The sequence below is a fragment of the Podarcis muralis genome, chromosome 8, assembly GCF_964188315.1.
Source record: "Podarcis muralis chromosome 8, rPodMur119.hap1.1, whole genome shotgun sequence".
Lineage (NCBI taxonomy): Eukaryota > Metazoa > Chordata > Lepidosauria > Squamata > Lacertidae > Podarcis > Podarcis muralis.
In genome coordinates this window covers 44,048,126-44,070,277 of record NC_135662.1, presented here as the reverse complement: position 1 = coordinate 44,070,277, position 22,152 = coordinate 44,048,126, and the positions used below count along the sequence as shown (strand labels likewise).

The 22,152-nt window shown below is 39.7% G+C and overlaps 1 protein-coding gene across 4 annotated transcripts in view; it reads right to left on the bottom strand.

The window, feature by feature from the left end:
* The window catches only part of KCTD1 (potassium channel tetramerization domain containing 1), a 50,905-nt gene that overhangs the window by 8,401 nt on the left and 20,352 nt on the right, over positions 1-22,152 (bottom strand). For 3 of the 4 annotated variants that reach the window (XM_028737115.2, XM_028737114.2, XM_077933086.1), the window contains exons 2-4: positions 17,850-18,028; positions 6,686-6,830; positions 1,011-1,316 (exon numbers count right to left, since the gene is read on the bottom strand). In XM_028737115.2, the coding sequence (XP_028592948.1) occupies positions 1,011-1,316; positions 6,686-6,830; positions 17,850-18,013 (615 nt within the window). In that variant the 5' untranslated portion in view covers positions 18,014-18,028. Of the gene's footprint in view, positions 1-1,010; positions 1,317-6,685; positions 6,831-17,849; positions 18,029-18,427; positions 18,541-22,152 lie in introns of those variants that run through there. The other variant, XM_028737112.2, reaches the window with a different exon arrangement.

Below are 22,152 nucleotides of genomic sequence, written 5' to 3'. Positions count from 1 at the left end.
AAGGCAAGGTCTTTCAAAGACTGATTGGAATACAGGTGTTGAGCATTAATCAGATATGACCAGACCTTATTCTTCAGGAATTTTTCACTGTATTATTCTCTCTCATTCTCTCTCTCTCTCTCTCTCTCTCTCTCTCTCTCTCTCTCTGAAGAATAAGGCACTTACTCATCAGGTGACTGTGTGTGTATGTAGACTGATAAGGCATAATATTCAAACTTCAACTGTTTCCCCGCACTAAGAAAGTTAGGGTAAAGCAGTGTAGGATAAAGGGGTAGATGTACTAGTTGATTGATCTACTAAAGACAGGTATTGTGTCAATCATGTAGAATATTCAGATGTTTTTAAATTCTGGCAGCTAAATAAAATGTTCCTGAACCCGCAAGGATTGTTGAAAATAACTCCTAAAACATGATACAATGGAGTGGAGAGAAATCTCATAAGCCACCACAGGTTGCTCCATAAATGGTTAGCTTCCTATGTATCTTCTCCATAGATATTCAACAATACCTTTCAGGATGAGTTCTGCAACATATTTTTTCACTAACCCAATTCATTTAAGTGACAGTACGTGGCTCTTCTCATCATGTCATATGCAGCTGCTGCTGAGAACATGGAAACTGCCTTGTTCTCAGAAGCATCTGCATGCTCCATTATCTACAGAATAGGTTCAGCACAAGCCATTAGACCCAGTGTATCAAATAAAATGTGTTGTGGGAGGGGGAATCATTGGCTTGTTTTTGTTCTTATTTTTATTACTTTTTTGTGGTTTTTATATTGTATTTTTATGTTGTGAAATGCCTTGAGATCTATGAATGAAGGACGGTATACAAATTTAATAAAGAATAAGAATTTAATAAATAATAAGAAAAAGAATGCAACTGATCCTCTAAGGAAGGGCTTGGATTGATTTACTTTCAATGTTTTTGTTTGTTTGTTTGTTTGTTTAAACCTCACTCTGATTCACATATTTACCAGCTTGCCCTAAAACTGATGTACTGGTGTCTACATACCTGAACTGAATTGAGATGACAATAACCATTTAAAGGAAATCTGATGACATGTGTTGAGTCGTGATTCCAACCTGCATTGACTGAATTGCACATCACATCACCAATTTCTGGGAAAACCTCTTCTATCAAAGACTTGTCGCCGCTCAAGGTAATCCTCTCTCCAAGATCCGGAGCAACTCGCACAACCAAACACTCGCAGGATTTTGAAAACCGGCATGTCTCCCGATCCTGTTTCCACCTTTCCATCTCCCCTAGCATGGGCTGAAGCTGAAAATACTTTGCTTCTTCATACAACAAGCTGTAATCCTGAAAGACACATAATTTTCATTGCCAACGAGAAACATACATGCCGCTATAGGGTACGAATGGCAATCCAACATTGTCAACTTGCTTGTGGAACAGACTTCCTCATCATTTCCTTTCTACTGCAGCCTCTTTCTTGTTTGCCACCCTAAAACTCCTATGGGAAGGTTGGGGGGCAGAGGGACTGCAGTGCTGACATGCCTACCAGTGCAACATTGGATCTCATACTACATCTACAGTATATAAGGAAAATAAACTCAATATTGAATTCACTTCAGCGCATGGATAGGAATTGCTCACCTTCTCCAAGTAAGAAGGTCGTATGGAAGAAATACACACAACAATTAATAGGGATGCTTCTGCCTTGCATTATCTTTTTCTGCTCCCATATGAGTAGTAAGCTTACCCATGTCCAGGCAGTCATCATACTGTTTGTTGGGATTGGGGAGTGGGAGGACATGGCTCATTTGTAGCGTACATTGTTTGCCTGCATAAGATCCCAGGCTCAATTCCCTGCAAAGGTAAAGGTAAAGGACCCCTGGACGGTTAAGTCCAGTCAAAGGCGACTATGGGGTTGAGGCACTCATCTCGCTTTCAGGCTGAGGGAGCCACTGTTTGCCCACAGACAGCCTTTTGGGTCATGTGGCCAGCATGACTAAACCGCTTCTGGTGCAACAGGACACCATGACGGAAACCAGAATGCATGGAAACGCAGCGGTACCTATTTATCTACTTGCATTGGTGTGCTTTCGAACTGCTAGGTTGGCAGGAGCTGGGACAGAGGAACAGACACTCACCCCATCACGGGGATTTGAACAGCCAGCCTTCTGATCAGCAAGCCCAAGAGGCTCAGTTGTTTAGACCACAGTGCCACCTGTGTCCCTTGCATCTCTAAGTAAGGCTGTACTGACAGTACTGAACTAGATAGACTAAGCCTGTCGTGATTCATAATAGGGCAGCCTCCTATATTCTTACACATTTTGTTGCCCCTGCCAATGACAACTGATGCTGAGCAAGTTTGAGGAAGGCACACGTGACATCAGAATACAACTAAGTCTGAAGATGGGGACTAGACGCAGGGCAATTGCCATGCTAGTTCCCAGTATAGTACAGTAGAAAATAAATGCAAAGAAGAGAAAGCTGGTGCTGAACACAGACTGGCCTCTAAACCAGACCATCTAAGAAGGAATACGATATTTGTTACAGAAATATAGTTAATATAGTAGGGAAGGTTGTAAAGACTGGTGTTTGAAAGCATCAAAATGGAAATGCAGTAATTTAGGACACATAACATCAATTTGTTAAAAAAGGGGGGGGGGACTACATTCCCTTTGATATGACAACTGTCTTGATGGATAAAGGGAACATAATTATTAGTTTTGTGAACATTTAGACATGGTTCCATATAACACTCAAAGTTACATTATTTATAATGCAATCCTATTCATGTCTACTCAGAAGTAGGTGCCACCGAGTTCAATGGGGCCTATTCCCAGGTAAGTGGGAATATTACTGCAACCAAAGACTCATATTTAATCTGCACCAAAAGACTAATATTTAAATGGTTGGTGTCAAACTAGTCTCTATTCTGAACCCACTGCTAGGAAGATGTATTTTACTACATTTTATTGTACTGCATATAATAATTACATTGGTGTGTGTGTTTTGAATTAACTATATTTGTGGCTTTAAAGTTTATACTTTGGCTCATATGTGTTTTGACAAGAGTACTGTGTATGTACAAATACAGAAATAATATTAATAAGATTCAATATTTTCTTCAAAATATGAGATATTTCCAAGTGCTGAATATCTGGCTCACCTCTGAACTAAGCAGTAAAGGTCATAAATATGACCTTTTTGCGTTGTTTTTTAAAAAAGGGGAAAAATGCATTTTGACCTCGTTGTAAATGGTATGAGGCATCCTGAGTCATACACACATCTGGATGAGGCTAGGCAACTCTAGAAACATTTTTGTCCCCTTTAAATTTCTTTACCACCCTCCATCCAAAGATCACAGGGTGGTTTATAATATAAAACAAAAAAGCATAATAACAAACAAAAACAATACCCCCCCCCCGGCCCAAGTCTAGATGCAATAGCCAGAAATAATGTACATTCTGGGATAAAACAGATTATGGCAAACCTGATACGTGTAGATAACAGGCCACATCCCCAAATATCTTCTCCATTAGTTTTGATGTTTGGTCCTGTTTTCATGTTTGTATATAACGCTTAATACCAGAATTATTATTAGGATTTATTAGTTACCTAAAAAGTCTCCAAGAAGCTTACATTTGAAAACATAAATATATGCCATAAAAACTATGCTGTTTACAAAAAAGATAACAAACAGTAAATGTGTGTTTGGTTGTGTTTATGCAAAACAATGAAGCTAAAAGTCTACTATACCAGATGAAACAGTAACACACCCCCTGTCCCAACCAGAAAACAAACCAGCACATTTCTAAAACATTGTAAGTCAGGGAAATGACTAGCTAGCCTGGCCACCAAGTACCTGCAAGGTAGATGGAGGATCAGAGAGGTATGTCCTGCAGCTGTCTGGACCCCACCCCAAAAGTATTTAAGATACACCCAAAGTTCTGAAGTGGCCCATGACATATAAAACCCACAAAGCATGCCTCACCAGGATCATAATGTCCAGTTTAAAAATTCCAGCAAAAGCTAGAGAGAAATCAAAATCAGCAAGGAAAAAAACAGGAATTGAAAATTCATATTACAATTATGTAAGTTAAACTGAGAAAGGGAAGATCAAGGTCTGGGTGGGATATAAGAATTTTTCAAATAGCAGAGGAACATACTCCCATAGAGAGGAAGACTAGCTGGCAAGCAACTGGTTCCAGCTGTAGCAAGAGCTGGTTCAGGCTTGGAGAGTAAGAAGTGCTTGTATGTGGAAAATGCTGCTCACAAAAAGTGATAAGATCTTGTTCTCTAGACTTCTTCCAAGAGGAAAAAATGTGTCAGAGATACCTTCTGTCTAAAGAATCCTGCCCATGGCACAAGTTTGGACTAGGTGACCTTGAATGTCTCTTCAAAACTGGACTCAGTTATATTATGTATCAAAACAGAATGGACAGTGACATCATCACAATTCGAAGAGGCTAGGTTTTAAATCTATTTTACCTACACTGAAAACAAATATGAACAGTGAACAAGAAGGGCAACGTAGTCTCCCCCCTTTTTTAAATGACTGACCTACCTTCAGGAAAGAAAACCATTAGGGGCAGTGCAGAGGCAGATGCTGAGTCTCATGTGGACATATGCGCTTAAAGGCTATTTTTAGACAGCGCCATTTAAAGAGTGGTGTGCCCTAAGAATGCTTGCGAAGGGCAAGTTGGTACTACGGGGTTTTGTAAAGACTGCAGTTTAGCTCTGTGGCTGGAGCTAGAGCTCATTTCATCAGTCAAACACATTTTGATTTTCCTACTGAGCAGATAAGTGGGGCCAGATGTTTCCAATAACCTGAGGCTGGGTTTTTAAGAGTGCTCACACAAAACCTTTTTTTGTGAAAATACAGCCCCTCAAGCAAGAGGGATAAAACAATTACACAGTATCTTGAAATTCTTCACCTCTTTTCACGGTTCCTCCCCCATCAAATCTGAATGAGAGGGAAAAAACCACCCATCTGAATGCAAACAAATGCCATGTTAGGGCATATCATATTAAGGTGTGGATTAAAAAAGAGAGGGCAAGAAAATATTAATTATGATGACACACAGAGGTGTATAGTTTTAAAAGCCAGCTGTTTAAAGTAAGAATAGGTTTTATGTATTAAACTAAAGTTGCTCATTTAAACTTGCGTTTTAAAAAAGTTTTTCTGCACGCATATGGAAGTGTATTATTTTTGCTGATATGACCCACATTTTCACTATCATCTATCTATCATCTATCTATCTATCTATCTATCTATCTATCTATCTATCTATCTATCTATCTATCTATCTAATCTATCTTAGTTTAAACAGGCTGCATCCTTGTACTGGATAATTTCATTATTCAGAACTGCGATCCTAAATACACTTAACTTCAACTAAGTCCTACAGAAAAGTAGTGGGACTGACTGGGGAAACCCAGGTTCAAAGCTCCACTTAGTCGAGAAGCTGACTGGGTGACTTGGACCAGTTATTCTCCCTTAGTCAAGCCTACATCACAGGATTATTTTGAGGATAAACAGGGAAGAGAAAGAGAGAAGAGAACATGCATACCACCTTGATCTCCTGGAAGGAAACTTGAGTACAAATGCAGCAAATAAAAATAAATAAAGCATGAGCTCCTTGATCACAGGTTACATTGCTCATTCAAGTAGATCATTTGTATGAATAACCTACAATTATCTGGTTCAAGTCAAGATTCTGCATGGGGACTGCTCTGAGGCTGTTGCTGCATTCTGTGATTAGGATTCAACTGTGTAGGTTGTGCAGTTAAAGTGGATCTGGTGCTCTTACACAACCAACCTGCTTCCAAAAAACAATCTGAACTTTTTACAAGTAAGGGAAGTGAGGGACAACAATTACTTAGCACGATACACAAGGGGCCATTATCTAACCTCTTTGCCAACCTTCTGCAAATGAATAAAGATGAATGCTCAATAAACTGGCTGAGTGACTAAGGTTTTGACTGCATTCCTATGAATGTTAAGAGTCCTGTTGGATTAGACAACAGACCATCTTGTTCCCAACAGCAGCCATGCTGCTGGGGGAAGCAGGGGAAGGGAAACTGTGGGTTGGGTGGGAATGTGCCCCACCCCTGGCATAAAGGCAGTGGCCCTTCGCTGCTGCTGCCCACTGGCAGCTGGTATTCAGGGGCACATTGTTCTTCATTTGGAGGTTCCCTTGAACTATTAGACTGGTAGCTGTTTATGGACCTACCTTCCACGTGCCTCTCAGGGACTCAAAATGGAAAGATAGCGTCTTCAATCAAAGTACAGCTGACAATCTTACCCTTATGGTGGCTTATGATCATAGGTTAAGCCTCTATTATACAAATGGCAACCAAACTGCATGGAGGGGGGCATTCAATGGTATGGATGTCTACAGTTTAAGAGTGTCTGGTGGTTCAACTCACATTCTCCTTTATTCATTGGCACTGCCTCCCTGTTCATGTGTTCAGGAAATGTCAGGTGGAAGCATGCTTCACATGCATAGACTCCTCCCATGATATGAAATAAGTTTTATAATTCACTTGTTAAACTGTATGCTCCATATTTTCAAATATTCATTTAAGAGATCTATTATTTGCCAGCATCCATCAATGTAACCCACAAGCCTTGCTCCCGGCACATGGCAGTTCTGATTACTCTACCTCTTTTCTAAACATTTCAAATAGGATGACGACGATGCATAAAATTTCACCTTGAAATCATCTGGTATGAGGAGCTTTGATGTTCGTAGAAAATTCAGGATATATCTGAACATTTGGCCATCTCTGTCAATGAAGTAGTGCTGCTTCAGGCTGTCCAAAACAATTGGCTCTGTGCCATCAAAAAGCCTCCCAATTCTGAAAATGAGAGAAAAGTCAATTTGCAGTCAGCATCTTTAAGTCACCAGGAGTCACTGACCTTGGTCACTGGAATTTCTTGAATCCACGTTTTTGCATTAATCAAGCTCAGCGATAGCAACATTTCATGGTGAAAACAATATTATGGCAATGAACATGACACAGTGATATGTTATCAATGTGAATATTTGAATCAATTTTGAACTTAATATTAATGAGAGGACTTGTCTCCTCAGATATTTACAATGAAAACAGGGCAATACGGAATTCATTTCCATTTCAATAGTTTCTTAAAACATCTTTGAAAGTGATGCTGAATGAAGAAGGCATGCCCATTAGAAGTACTTTTACCCATAGACGTAATTTTCTTCTATTTAAAACTTATTGCAACATAAACCTTCAGGGCTAAGATTTTTTTGTGGTATTTGGCTCTAAACCAAAATAATCTAAGCATGTGAAATCTAGTAATCACTCTCTTTTGATTCTAATATTCTGAATATTTCATGTTTTCATTCTTGGGGTTGTGTTCCTCCCCCACGTGTGAAAGACACCAGGGTTGCAATTCTAAATCAGAAGAAAACCATTTCAGCATTTCATTTTACTTATGATGCCATTAGCTTTTCATTTTTCATCTATCATTTCACTTCCTGTCAAGTGGAGGCAAAGGAGCAGGTTTTGAATCCAACATATCCTGGGCTAGCTTAGCTCCTCTCTGTCGCTGGAATGCCTCATTTTGAGGTTTTCCATCAGCTCTTACCAACGGGGATTCTGCCACTGACCCTTCTGCCCACCCACCCATTTTGCAGGTGGAACAGGGAGTTCCATGCTGATTTCCACCCATTGAGTGATGCAAGTATCACTCCGCCAGCACAAAGCAATGCCAGCATTTTTGTGCTGGCAGAATGATGTTGGCTTTGTTCCCTGGGTGGAAGTCAGCAAGGACTGGCAGGGCTTGGAGGAGGGGCAAATGGGTTTTGGATTGCAGCCTAAGCCATCTAGATTCCCGGATGAGCAGCAATTTGATTATTGCTTGTCCCCTCTAGTGTCCCATTTGATTTATTTTCAAAATAAAATACATAATGACCTTCTGTGAGTGAATGTCAATCAAGGTGGAGCCAGTAAGGTTGCTAGAGTAGACATTAAAAGCTTTGGACAGAGGACCACTCTCAGTTCCACCATACAAGATTTTAAGCCTAGTGGTATCTCTTGCTGATGTTCAGAGAAACGCCATACATGTTTCCAATTTATATCACATTCTGTATTCTTTATGTTGCTGATCTACCCTGAACATTAATCAATTTATCTAATTTTACGTGAACAACAACATGGCACAGACAAATGCAACTCAGCATGAGTCAAGTCCTATTAAATCTGGATACAATTTAGTAATTTGTATTTTTAAACCATCTATTTTCACTCTGTGAAATCACTGATCTTCCACTGACTTTCATGAACAGCCCATTCAGATTACATATTAAAGTGGCCAAAGACCCTAATTTTAGGACTTTATTTCTTTTCCCATTTACAAAGTAAACTGACCACTTAGAACTAGACTTCTCTTGTCTCAAAGGCAGAAAACATTCAGCAGGATCATATGGGCCATGACTTTGGACAGCCCCCATTAGGCAACAGGTTAGTTGTTCTCATCATTATTAGTCATATATCAAAGCAAGCAGACACTAGTGATCCAAGCTCTAAAGAATGCCAATAAAATGGGATGTGGATGTCAATACTATTCTTACCAATGTTTTCCATTAGAACAAATGCCTGTTACTTTTATGTCACCTTCAGAGACCTCACAAGGTTTTCTTCTCCTTTCTAGGTCCACTAGTTCCACTATAAAGCCACTTACAGGAGAAGGTAGTTTAAAATGCAAGTTGATGCTTCTTCCTGCCATTATCCCTGCCACCCAACCGCTGTGCTCGCCAGTGCACCTCATCCTCCTATCCAGAAGGTCAGTCTCTCACACATGTCTGAATTGGTTTAATATTTGCTTCTGAACTTCCAAGTAGCAACCCGATGAAACTGATAATTTTTGTCAGACTCACTGTGGCCCAAGGCAGAAAGCAGCTGTACAAACTCAAAATGCAACCCGAGAGGCAAATGAACTGTTCACAGATTTAACAAAATCGAAGATTTATATTGGGAAAGTTGTCTTTGAAGAAAGTAAATAAATAGAAAAATGAACAAATAAAGGGTCGAGAAATGTTTCAAAATGGAGTGGGTTTGACTAGTTCCCCAGACGTTCGTCAACATTCATGTAGTTTTGCTTCTAAAAACAACAACCCTGACATCTTTTCTCCTGAGTGATATTCGTATTGTACTGAAAATGACTGATAATATGAACAATGTAAAAAGGGACTTAAGAGTAAAATCTTTGAGAAAAATCGAAGAAATTAACTGAATAGTTAAGAACATAAGAATATATGAAAAGCCCTGCCAGACCAGGCCTATGACCAGTCTAGTCCAGCATCCTATTCTCACAGTGGCCAACCTTTTGGAAGTCTGAAAGCAAGATTTGAGCAAAAAAGCACTGAACCCACTTGTGATATCCATCAATTGGTATACAGGACCATACTGCCTCTGACAGTGGAGGTAGAACATAGCCTTCTAAACCATGAAGTTGTCTAACCCACTTTTAAAGCCATCCAATCTGTGGTTGCTGTTAAGCAATCACTTGCATAATTTGACCAGTTCCTTCCCTCTCTTTCCCAAACATGTTTATGCTAGTCAACTCAGAAGACAGAGCCAATCCTTATTCAAGAGGAGAACAGATATGAAGTTGTTCAGCAGCTGGTGCCAGCCAATCTCGCTCCAAGGCAAGGATGTGTGAACCCTGGCCAGGCCTGATAATGTATAAAAACTGCAGACTAAGTCTATTGGAATTGACTCAGATGGGAACAAGACCCCTTAATCATGGGTCCTGATGAGTTTGCCTTCATTTCCTGTTTTCTAGATTCCTAGGAATTCCAAAGCTTGATGCCACCCTATCCCTGGGTTCCTGTTCGCTTTGACAACTAGTCATCTTCTCTGCAAACTGTTTTCTATGAACTCTTGAGATTGCACATGAGTTACTCTCTCACTGAAGTCATGTTATCACCAGAAGGAGAAGTGTTTGAAAAATTAAATTAAATGATTCATTTAAAAATATTTTTATACCACTAAAAAACAGAAAGTGATGTATAGCACAATGTAACACTTAGAATAAAACTAGACCCTGCAATCATCTGGGGCCCTTCTTTATATGCCTTCTCTACAAGAGGTCTGGAGAGTCGCAATACAATAATAGGCCTTTTTGGAGGGTGGGTCCCCTTGTTTAATGCTTTCCCCACAGGCTCACCTGGTGCCTTTATTACATATATTTAGGTGCCAAACAAAAACATTCCTCTTCTTCTAGGCATCTGGCTAATTAAACAATCTGTGGCCTTTTAAGTGCTTTTTGTGGGACACGGGTGGCACTGTGGGTTAAACCACAGAGCCTAGCGCTTGCCGATCAGAAGGTCGGCGGTTCGAATCTCCGCAACGGGGTGAGCTCCCGTTGCTCGGTCCCTGCTCCTGGCAACCTAGCAGTTCGAAAGCACGCAGTGCAAGTAGACAAATAGGTACCGCTCCGGCAGGAAGGTAAATGGTGTTTCCGTGCGCTGCTCTGGTTCACCAGAAGTGGCTTAGTCATGCTGGCCACAAAACCCAGAAGCTGTACGCCGGCTCCCTCGGCCAGTAAAGTGAGATGAGCGCCACAACCCCAGAGTCGTACGCGACTGTACCAAATGGCCAGGGTTCCCTTTACCTTTAGGGCTATTTGTTTGTTTGTTACTATGGTGTGCATTTTTTTGTTTTTACATTGTAAACGACCTGTGATCCTCGGATGAAGGGCAGTATAGAAATTTTAGTAGTAGTAGTAGTAGTAGTAGTAGTAGTAGTAGTAGTAGTAATAATAATAATAATAATAATAATAATTCAACAACAATAGAAACCTAACACAGATTAAGGACTGGGAAGCTAGATAAAGAAGAAATGAGTCAAAATCCCATCAATGTGGACACCTCCCACAACTCAGATGGGACATGATTCCCTAGAGGGGATGCCACAACTGAATAGGCTCCCTCTGGTTGCCACAACATGGACCTCTGCAGGTGACAGCACAACCAGGAGGGCGTCACTAAGCTGATCTGAGTGACTGGGTAGGATGATATGGAGGCATTTCCTACAACAATAGCCTGCTAAAAAGTTTGCAAGCCTTTTACAAATTGGTTTTCGTTGAAAGGATTTGTTGTATGGTATAACATGTCATCTATCCCTTACGACAAATGCTTTCAACATAAAACAGTTTGTTTCTTTCCATTTGAAATATGTTAAACATAACTGAGTTAACTTTCAAGAAAGGAAAGCAATCCCAACCTATTCTGGCTGATACCGGTTTACTTCAATGATTGTGGCAGTCTGCCTATAAATACTGGGGGTGGGGAGTTATTTGATTTTCACCTTGTTTCTTCTGCAATGTATCATCAAGATGATGATGTTTGTGATGAAGTGTCTCACACAGGGGCCTGGAGATAATGGATTCAATGGATATCCTTAAAGGATCATTTGTCAATTTTGTATTGACTATTTGTGTTGCTCCAAGACAGGAAGAGATTTCATTTTTTTAATATAGGCTCTGAAGCCCTGAGGCATCTTCTTAAACCGTTTAAAAAGAAATCAATTTTCAGATGGATAAAAGGGAAGCTAAGAAGGGTTTTAATGAACTTACTTGAGCAGCATGTTCTGGACCTCATTCAGTTGAATCTTAAACAAGGCCAGACAGGTTTAGAACCTACTATCAGCAGAGGAGCTGTGGCCTGGAAATGCTTGCTGCTACTGTTTAGAATTTGCGGTTCTGGCTCCTGGAGTAAAGCCATAAATTACTGTCTTAGTACCTGAGACATAATATGTAGTTGCACAAGAGTGTAAATTAATTGCTACCACTAATGAGGATAAAAGGGAAAGCAGTTACTATGCAAACTAGATCTCTATGTTTATGTATAAACCAGTACCTTGTGACCATGTTACATAATCTCCTCACAATTATATTCAGGTAACTACACACACACAACCCTAGTGAAAAATCACTGTGCTGGGTAAAAGCCCATTTCAATTAAATGTTACAGCTTCTGCTTTGAAATTATAGCTGGATATGTGTTATGGGGATATGGAAGACACAAGTGAATGTATGCTCTCCTGACATGATATTCTGCCCAATATAAATTACTGCAGGGATATTTTAACAGAAGGAACACAGAAGAGCTCGAGTGCACTGACAACTCAAAAAATATGTCAAATGAAGCCAAGAACATTTCACAGATCTGCAGGGCAGGGACAAGGATTCACTTATCCCAAGTGCAGCAAGGCAAGGACCCACCACATCCACACTAGTAAGTACACTGGCCACAAACAGGTCTTGAAAAAACTCATGGGCACAGAAATCCAGAAATCTTGTACCTGCAGGGAGCATATGCAACTACTACAGTGTGCAAAATTTTTGCACAGACTACCGTCTGCTCTGCCTTGTCCTTTACCTACCTGAGACAACTAAAGAACGCAAGAACATTTCTATTATCTCAATTTCTTTCTTTTTAAAAACTTTTTAAAAACTTGACTGCCAAGCTCAAAATATATACTTTGAATAAAAATTAAGTCAGTCAATCAGTTACTTTTACATGTCATATGATCTTAAAGCACATTCCTAACCATGTTTAATCAGAAGTAAGCCATACCGAATTCAATGGGGCTTGCTCCCAGGTAAGTGGAATTAGGGTTGTAGCTTTGGAGCATTTTTAATGGAGAAGTGGTTAATAAATTACATGAACAGCTAAAAGTCATCCTATTCCATTCACATGTGTGGGTTATGTATGCTTACTGGTAATGTCCACTGCAGCTTAATTTCCCTAAAAAAAGAAATTCTACAATCTTTATTTATTTAAATTTTTGTCTCACAAGGGATTCATTTCATTCCAATTTATTGTACAATTATAGATTTCTGGGGGTTGAAAACAGAGAAAATAAAATTTGATGAAAATAAAATTTGATGTGGTCATTACAAGAGCAATAATGTGTTAACTACTTGGGATGAACATGACAGATGCAAATGCTAGCATAAAAATATAGAATGAATCTCTTCACTCAGCTGAAAAATACACATTATAAATGTATTCAGGTCTTATTATAGGCTTCATAGCATTTATAGCTTAGTGTTTGAAAATAAACCCATGCATGTTAAGGAGACAGAGGCTGACAGTATTGAACACTGCATTGGTCTTGATTTGTCTGGGAGTAAACATAGGCTGCTCAAGGTCAGTGCTGGGAATTGATAGCAAAATGGTACACAGGCTCTCCTCTTCTTTGGTAGCACATAAAGAGGGAGAATGCATAGGGGAAGACTAGCTTGGCTCACAGGTGGCACAGCTACCAACATATCTGTACAGGAAAGGGAAACTTCAAAGAGAAAGCAGAACTCAAGGGTGGCGGATACAATAACAAAAAAGGGGCCTGAAACCTAGAACTTACTTTATTTGACTACTGGGAGTGGAGCTAACTCCCTGGATTGTAGAATTGGGTTTATAGGATTACCACAATAGATATTTAGATGTGTTGTATAAGCATGCAAACAAAGCCTGTTCTGAACTTCCTACTTCTGGAACAAGAGACTAATCAGGACACCCTCATTAAATGCCAGAGGATTTGGGGGCTGTGAGGGTCCTCTGAGCTAGGAGGAAACTTTATAGTGTAAATGTTTTCTTTCTTTAATTCTCTCTTCACTGTGAAATGTTTCTATGGAAGGCTGAATGTTGGAACAAAAACTGGGGTGACAGTAGGAAGATATAGAAGTCACTGGCAAAGAGCAAATGGCAGGGAAAATTTGCTGGAACAAGCTATTACCAGAACTACATGATTGTCAATGAAATGAAAAGCTGTTACAGGTGTTCAAATCATATAATCATCAAATTGCAGAGTTGGAAAGGACCATGGGGGTCATCGAGTCCAACTCCTTGCAATGCAGGAATCTTTTTGCCCAACCATGACAGCAGAGCTTGTGGCTGATTAACTGATGCTGTAGCTTTATATTTCACTGCACTGTGAACTTTCATTTCCACTTTCTCCAGGTCTTCCCCATTTGGCCTGTCAGGCTACTTTGGCCAAGCCATGCCTAGCTGCCCTACACCTGCACTGCAAGGGGTTGGACTAGATGACTCCTGGGGTCCCTTCCGACTCTACAATTCCATGTCAGCTGATTGTCCGGGCTTGCAGAGCGCTGTACTTTTGCCCAGATGGTTTGATTTCAAACTGCATGGGCAAAACCAGGTGACCTGACAAGAGGGCAAGGTAGGGGAGATAAGCACCCAGCTTGCTGGTCAGATCCTGCTGCCTGTCCTTGCTCTACAGCGAAATCACATGCTGGCTTGTTGAGAAAGGTAAGTCACAAAGTAACTGTAGCTGAACACATACATGGGCTGGAGCCACAAGCCTGGCTGTCTACCAAGGGCAAACAAAGGTTTGCACTTGTCACTGATCCCGAACATCCTCCAAGTTGAGCAGAGGTTGAGACAGCACCTCAGACATCATGCTGAACTTTGGAGGTAGGGAAAGTGCCAGAATCACTACTAGGATGAGCCTCGCACATGCTCAATTTATTCATTTTTGTAAACAGGGAAAGGATGCTTGCAATGGAAATGGTAGAAAGTAAATTTTGACGAGTCCTGTATATGGAGTAGAATTAAATTCAAAATAAGCAATGGGATTTAAGTATCCACCAGCTTATGGTCTCAACAAAAGAACCAAGTCAAACAAAGCATTACAGTAAGTGCATAACAGGCAACTTTATCTTTGTTTTTTTCCCCTTGACTTAATTACAGGTGTGGACTGGCGATGTTCCTGGGGACAACAGTGTATGGGGAAGAGGATTTAACTCTTTTCTCCCCAGCTGTGATTCCAACACACACACACACACACACACACACACACACACACAGCAGTTATAAGGCTTAGAAACAAGTTTTCAGTGATGACAATGGAAGTGTTTTGTCCCTAAGTCTCCTACCTGCACAGGGGTACTTTTCATTTGGAACACAGCTAGAAAGGAAGAGTTAAACAACTCCTCTCTGCGCTTTGTGGTCCCAATGGAAAAATTGTCCCTATGACTGTAATTAAATAAAGAAAAAAACACAGACAGCTGAGCAATTAAGCTAACTTCTTGTTTTGCCCTCAGCCAACAACAAATCAGAGCAGCAGACATGAGAATCTGAAAAGAGAGAGAAGAGAAATTCTGATTGCAAAAACATGGTTTGAGATGGCATGCTGAGTGTCACTAACAGGGGGAAGTAAAATTTTGTGGCCCTCTCTCCCTTGTGTGATTTCACATAATGCATGCCATAAGAACAGGTAAGGTTTTATTGGCCAAAGCATCAGCTTGAAAATAATGCCTTCAGATCCAAAGGCTCTTCCTCACCTCGTGGCTGTCTTTTAACAAAGCATTGGGAAACAAATCTCAAAAGGGGCAAAGCTTTCCAAATGCAAAGCCAGCAAAAAAGTGGAACAAAGCCAGCAAGAAACAGCAGAGAACTTGGCAGCTATATACTGAAGCTTCAAACATACCCTGTGGGTGGCCATGGGTGTTGGCTGTAAAGCTACAAGCAGACTCTGCTTAGTCCTGCAATTATACACAAGAAGTATATTAAACTGCTTTGAAACCATATAGCAATTTAGGAAAGACTAGCGTAGCAGAAGCTGGGGTGCTAACTTCATGAATTCTCAGAAAAGTAAGTTATATGAATTGTTACGTTTCTTCATGCTTGGACACAGAGCTTTTCTTAAATTCTGATCATGTATTTGTAAGGTGGCAGTGCTGCTGCTGGGCCCACCACAGATTAGTGGGTCCCAACCCACCAGCTGAAGACCAGACTATTACTGCTCCTCTATGATGTCAGAGTTCTGGGGTTTTTTGGATTGCTTGTGAACAACTTATGATATTTTTGTTCCTCATTTACCACCACACTCTTCCTACAAATTCTATAATTTAGTACTCTAAACTAAAACTGGTAAAAATAAATAAATACTGGCATGTTGCAACCCCTCATATTCTAGAAAGATCCCAATCTCTCCTGAAATCACAAATACTACAGGTCTGGCTTCCATGGATTTTTTTCTTAATTTATACAAAAAAGAAAGCTGACACAAGGGAACAGAATGTTGAAGTTAGTTAGTTTACAATTAGTTATTCTGTACCAATAATGGATCAAGACACTATAGCATCACCTGTGAAGTGAAAAATACTTGTGGGGCGTGGAATTCATTCCTTAGTGAGAGCTGCTCATTTGACTATGCGAATTTTAATGACTTTGTGAGCAGGCACAGTAGATTTTTGTTGTGGTTCAAACAGAAGTGACACCACCACTACCACCAAGATCTAATATATTAAATCTAGCAGGCAGTGTTGCATCAATCTCTCTAGATGCCTGCTCAATATAAGTAATGACATAATAACTATTTCCTGTTATAACTAAATGCAATTTCTCCTTATCCAGGAAACAGATTTATTTATTTAAGACATGTACAGTCTTACCTTGGAATTCAAATAGCTTAGTTGCCAAATGTTTTGGCTTCAGAACGATCAAAAACTGGAAGTGATTGTTCCAGTTTTTGAATGTTCTTTTGGAAGCTGAAGGTCTGGTGAGGCCTCCACACAGCTTCTGACTGGCTGCAGAAGCTTCCTGCAGCCAATTGGAAGCCATGCCTTGGAAGTCGAACATTTGGGAAGTTGAACCGACTTCCAGAACAGATTCCGTTTGACTTCCAAGGTACATCAGTATATACCATTTAATCATCAGCATATCTTAGTGGAACATGTAAAAATAATGCACACAGAGAATAATATCTTTAGAAATAATTATGAAATCTAACTTAAACTCAAACGCTGCCTTAAAATGCCTGCTAAAACAAGAAAGTCTTTGCCATGCACCTGAATTTTGCAAGATGGGTGCCTTTTTAATCTCAGGTGGGCCTACTACACTGAATGCATGGCGTCTAACAAACAGTTGGACCTGATTGAGCAAGGAGGACCCAAAAGTAAAATATGACTTCCACATGCATATTCCCTGCTGAATCAGAAACTGAAATGCCAATTGATACTGTGCACATAATTCTAGTCACCAATCACTACTTGCAGGAAGCATGTGGGAGGTCTGAAACTAGGCTTCACTCCCACAGACTAAATTACTAGTGCTGTCAAAGATGACAGTGATGATCATCTGATTGGCATACTCAAATCGCTGTTTGCGATTTCAGTCATTGAGTCTATATAAAAAATAATTTGAAGGTTTTAAAAACCTATTACTCAAGCCCTACTCTAGACCAACAGTACTCACTATAGTACTGTAAGTACATAAAATTCGCAGTTACCCAGGTAACTTGTTCCCTTTAAAATGAAAGAAGATTACATTAAAATTAGCAAAGATGCATCATTTGTTCAGGTGCATGTCAGTAAATGCTTTTGTCCAGGACTATGTACATGTTTATTACGTAGCAAATATTTGTCTAAAAATGTAATTATTTTATGTTTTAATTGTTCAGATACACCCTCTATCCGAGATTCTGATGGCAGAAAATTCCTCCCTCTTCCAGGTCCAAAAGAAAGCCAACCCCCTTCTTCTAAAGCAGATGATTTAAATGCTAAGTTGAAACCCATTATTCTGAGGTGATATTGTGAGGAAGGACTGACAAAATTTCAACAGAAAGTGTCAAACAAAAACAGCAAAAGAATCTGGTTTATGAGTGATGTGGGTCAGTTACTCGTGGGTTCTGGGTAGAGAAACAAAATCCACTGGTGTTTCCTTTAGCAAAATGATTTCCAACTACGACTTTATGTGTATGGATTCACCTTCAAGTGAAGTGGTTTTGCACCAAGTAAGAAGGTTACAGAGGTCAGAGGATAGGAGTGAGTAAATTAACAAGGCTGCCAGAGACATGCAACATAGTCCTTAGAATTACCTTGAATCAGGATATTTAGTAAGTGTGGCCAAGCTGCTGGTATACATGTGCCCACCCACATCAATATGTACCGGTGCATTGGATTTTGTGAGCTGGGCTGGCGTGGGGATGCCTTGATTGTTCAAAGGAGATGCAGGGGACCTAGTGATCAGAGGTCTTGACATATTGGGCCGACTGTCCTGTGAAAAGACACAAACACCATTAGGATTTTGAGTTTCTATTTTAGAAAAGCCAACAACACAGCTAAGTTCACATTTAAGACTGAATAAAACATCACCAGCACCAAACCTCAGTCTCCATCTTTAAATAAAGCTCAGGAAGTCAGTTAAACTTGAAATCTAGTTACATTGCAAGCTAGGGGGGGAAATAAATAAAGACTGTTCTTTGAACACACTCTATGGAAAAGCAGTATTTTCAAACTTCTGTTTAAAAATGAAAACTAGCTCATACTTCAGAGCTAGATTAAGTCACTAATAATGACAAAGATCAAAAAATACAAAGGGAGAGGAGAGAAGCAGGATTTTGCTATGTCCCAAACCCACCTATGCGCTATGCAGTTAAAATAGGTAAATACAAACCCTCAGCTCTTCCATTCTGCCAACTCTTCTCTTGAATTTCCAATTCACATATCACGCAAACAGAAGAGGAAACACCTGGACTAGCCAACTGTTCATGTACTGTAAAACACGGGGCACCGAGAGCCTTTGAGAAAGACATTTTCCATGTAAATATTATACAAGTTGTGACAGATGCCCCTCTGCACCCAAAGAGGCTGCTATCCCCAGAGCAGCTTCCTGAAGAAATCTCCAAAAGGGAGCACCACAAGCAGATGCAGATGAAACAAACGCCTCAGTCAAACTGGAAATGCAATGTCAGTAAACTGCAAGCGCTAGCCCTGTGCAAAGAGTCAGGGTGGGGCAGAGCGAAGCAAAGCATTTTGCTGAAGCCAGCAAGGCAGACCAGTTTCAAAATTCTGGAATGTAAACAAAACAAAACCTGGGCACATTTCTAAGGCAACGGCACTTCCTCTTACCATATTCACTCAAGGATGTAGCTGGGATATACCAACTGAGGATACAGAATACTCCCCAGATTTTTTGTTTAGGGTTGTACGCATATTATCAGCAATAACCTGTGAGGACTCAACTAATCAGACAGGCATAGGGTTGCACTGTCAATCCCAATTACCCATCATAAAATGAGAACAACCCCACAGAGTTATTAGGATTATTGGGCCATTGGGATAAGCATTGTAAATCATTTTGCATATAAAGGGGCTAAGAGGCTGATAAAATTATAATGAGCTTCACCAGAGTATTTATAGTTCTGCACAGCGGAGAACAAATATAATATTAACACATTTCCATTTGTAGGAGGCCCAAGCATTGTATTACCACATCATTTTAAAAGATGAATCTGTACCTGACCATTTAAAATATTCTTTCACTAAAACGGCTGGACATTATTCAATATTTGTGATGTCTGCTTAAGTCTGCCCGAACCATTTGGATCATTCACAGCAAAAAGAGGCAACTGCATATACTGTACTGGACAATGTAACTGAGCATACTAACGTATGCCTGACATAAGATAACACTTAAGTGAAAAAAAATACTTAAATCTACTACATTCCTTCAAAACAGTAGCTCAAACATAAAAAGAACAGCATGAGAGATTTAAAAATTGAAACTAGGTTTAAGGGTCAGAGTTGCAGAATGCATTCAAGCTTCTTGGATATTGGGCCCAGACAATTAGGTCCAAAGGACAGCAAACAGAACAATAATGTAAGCAAAGAAAGGGAGTTAAGATGTGACTTCTATCATTGTTATTTGAAGAATGCTATGTTCTTAGGATTTGGAAAGGCTGGAAGCCCTACTTGGAGAACAACAAAAACAGGTCTACACATCCCACAACCACCTTGAGTGGGACGACTGTACATTCTTTTAACATAATGCTAGGAAAGAGAGAAGAAAATAAAATGTTTCGGAGATGGCTATAGATAAAATGAAGAGTTTGGGAATATAACAAATAATAGCTTTGTGGAGTGTATGAAACATACTGTGGGTTGTATCCAATGCTGGTCCTACTCAGAGTAGACCCATTGAAACTAATAGACACAACTAATCAGTTCCATAAATTTTAATGGGTTTACTCTGAGTTGAATACAGCTCTGTATGATTTTCTTTATGATTTCCCCCCATATCTATTATAATTTGGAATACAATAGAGTCAAAAAGACTTTAAAGAAAATATTTTCATAAAGGAAATCTGGCATGTTCTAATGTATCATCTTCCTCAGGTTCCTTACTAGAACTTTAACAGCAGGTGTTGGTTCTGAAAAATGACTCTCTTTAAATACTGAAGGTCAGACACAAGTGGGAAAGTACAGTATATCCTATATTATAAAATCTAACCCAAGATTGTTCACTATAGGACATGAAACTGGACTCTCTACCTTTAATAAACAACACAACTTTAAAACATAGCTCACAACATTCAAGTTTACTATAACTCCTTACTAGAAAGCACTCCTTTCCCTGACAAATATGTCTGGCTGATACTTGTTGGGCTTATTTCACAGCGGGGGGGGGGGGGGCAACCTGTGGCTCTTCAGATGCTGTTGAACTAAAACTCCTGCCATCATTGACCATGCTGACTAGGGAAGATGGGAGCTGCAGCCTAACAACATCCAGAGAGCCACAGGTTCCCTGTCTCTGGCTTAGAGCAAAGGAACAGGTGAGAGATCCCAATAATTGCATTGAACATGTACTATGAGCCACCTTTCTAAGCAGAACACTAAACCCTTCAAATGGGGGTGGGGGTGGGGTGGAGAGAGAGAGAGACAGAGCCAAAGCAACACTCTCCTGAGGTGTACTGACAAATCATCCATTTAAGGTATCTGCCTGATTTCATACAACTTCAGGAGTTGTAAGAGAAGGGGAGAGCCATGTGACAATCTCATCAATGATTTTGCCATTACTGGTAAGCAACATTTTGTATGAAGTCTGGAAAGGTTTTTCCATTAAAGTAGTACATGCAAATGCCCTTATCATGCTAGTGCAATATGCAAGACACATATCATTTTGCAAAAACAGAGACTGGATGAGTCTGGAATGAAATATGAAATAATGCATCTGAAATGTTATACATGGTGTCAGTTAATAGGAAAATGCATACTTTAGGAATGGCACTACTACAGAAATTCACAAACAGCACCTCACCTTGATTATCATTCCCAAAATTCTGAACGCTTTAAAATTATGCAATGCTTTCATTGAGGCCCAGTGTGCACATGCATCCTGGGAGTTCTGGTATGTGTTTTTTTAATGTGGATGCAACATTCATTCTGCACTTTTGTGACACTTTAAAATACTGTCCTAGTTGAACCTATTTCTCTTTCTTGCAATGTTTCTAAAATACCGTATATGTGCACATAAGTAGGTACTACAATTATTTGTCCAGCTTAAGAACACTACAAGTGATGCAATCTTGATCTTGATCAAATAGACACACACACAAATATGTATAAATGTGTTTTCACAACTTAAAATACCTCAAATGCCATGCTGCACTGACCCTCAGATAAATATGCAAATATACCTGACCAGATCCAGTGCTCTCATACAGGTATTATGTAATGCATGCAGTTTCTGATGAATTTCATCATTTCCCTGAATCTTCTAAGAGAAATCAATTCAATACTCAGCAATTTTAGCAGAAAGGTTTAGAGTTACTACTTTTCAGTTTATTTCAGTACCAACAAAGCCAAATATCTACCAACCAAAAAGTCTTTTCTCATACACAAATGTGTGTTTGTGACCTCAAATTTTCCTTTTCTACTGATGCTAGTTTCTTAAAACCCTTAATGCTCAAATGTTACCAACACTCAAATACTACTATTTTGTATTGTGGTGTTTTGCTTTCCTTTTAAGTTTCAAATTAATTCTTACAACATTCCTGTGATACTTCAATATTATTATCCCCATATCACAGGTGTGTGTGTGAGAGACAGAGGGAAAACATGGGAGGAGCCTGATAGTCAAGGACCATCATCATTTATATTTTGGAAGCTAGAAACAGCAGGATTCTTATGAACGCTACAGAATAAAAAAATGAATTAAAACTTAATGGAAAGTAACTCCTTCACTTTCTGTAGGTTCGCATGATGCTAGAATCTGAGTCAATTGCTGTAACCATTTCTTCAATTATTTCCTGTGTACCATGTATGGAATAGTTCTCTCCACTGCTACTGCAAACACAAACTTATATTTTCAGGAATGAAGAACTCCAAATCACTGCAGAT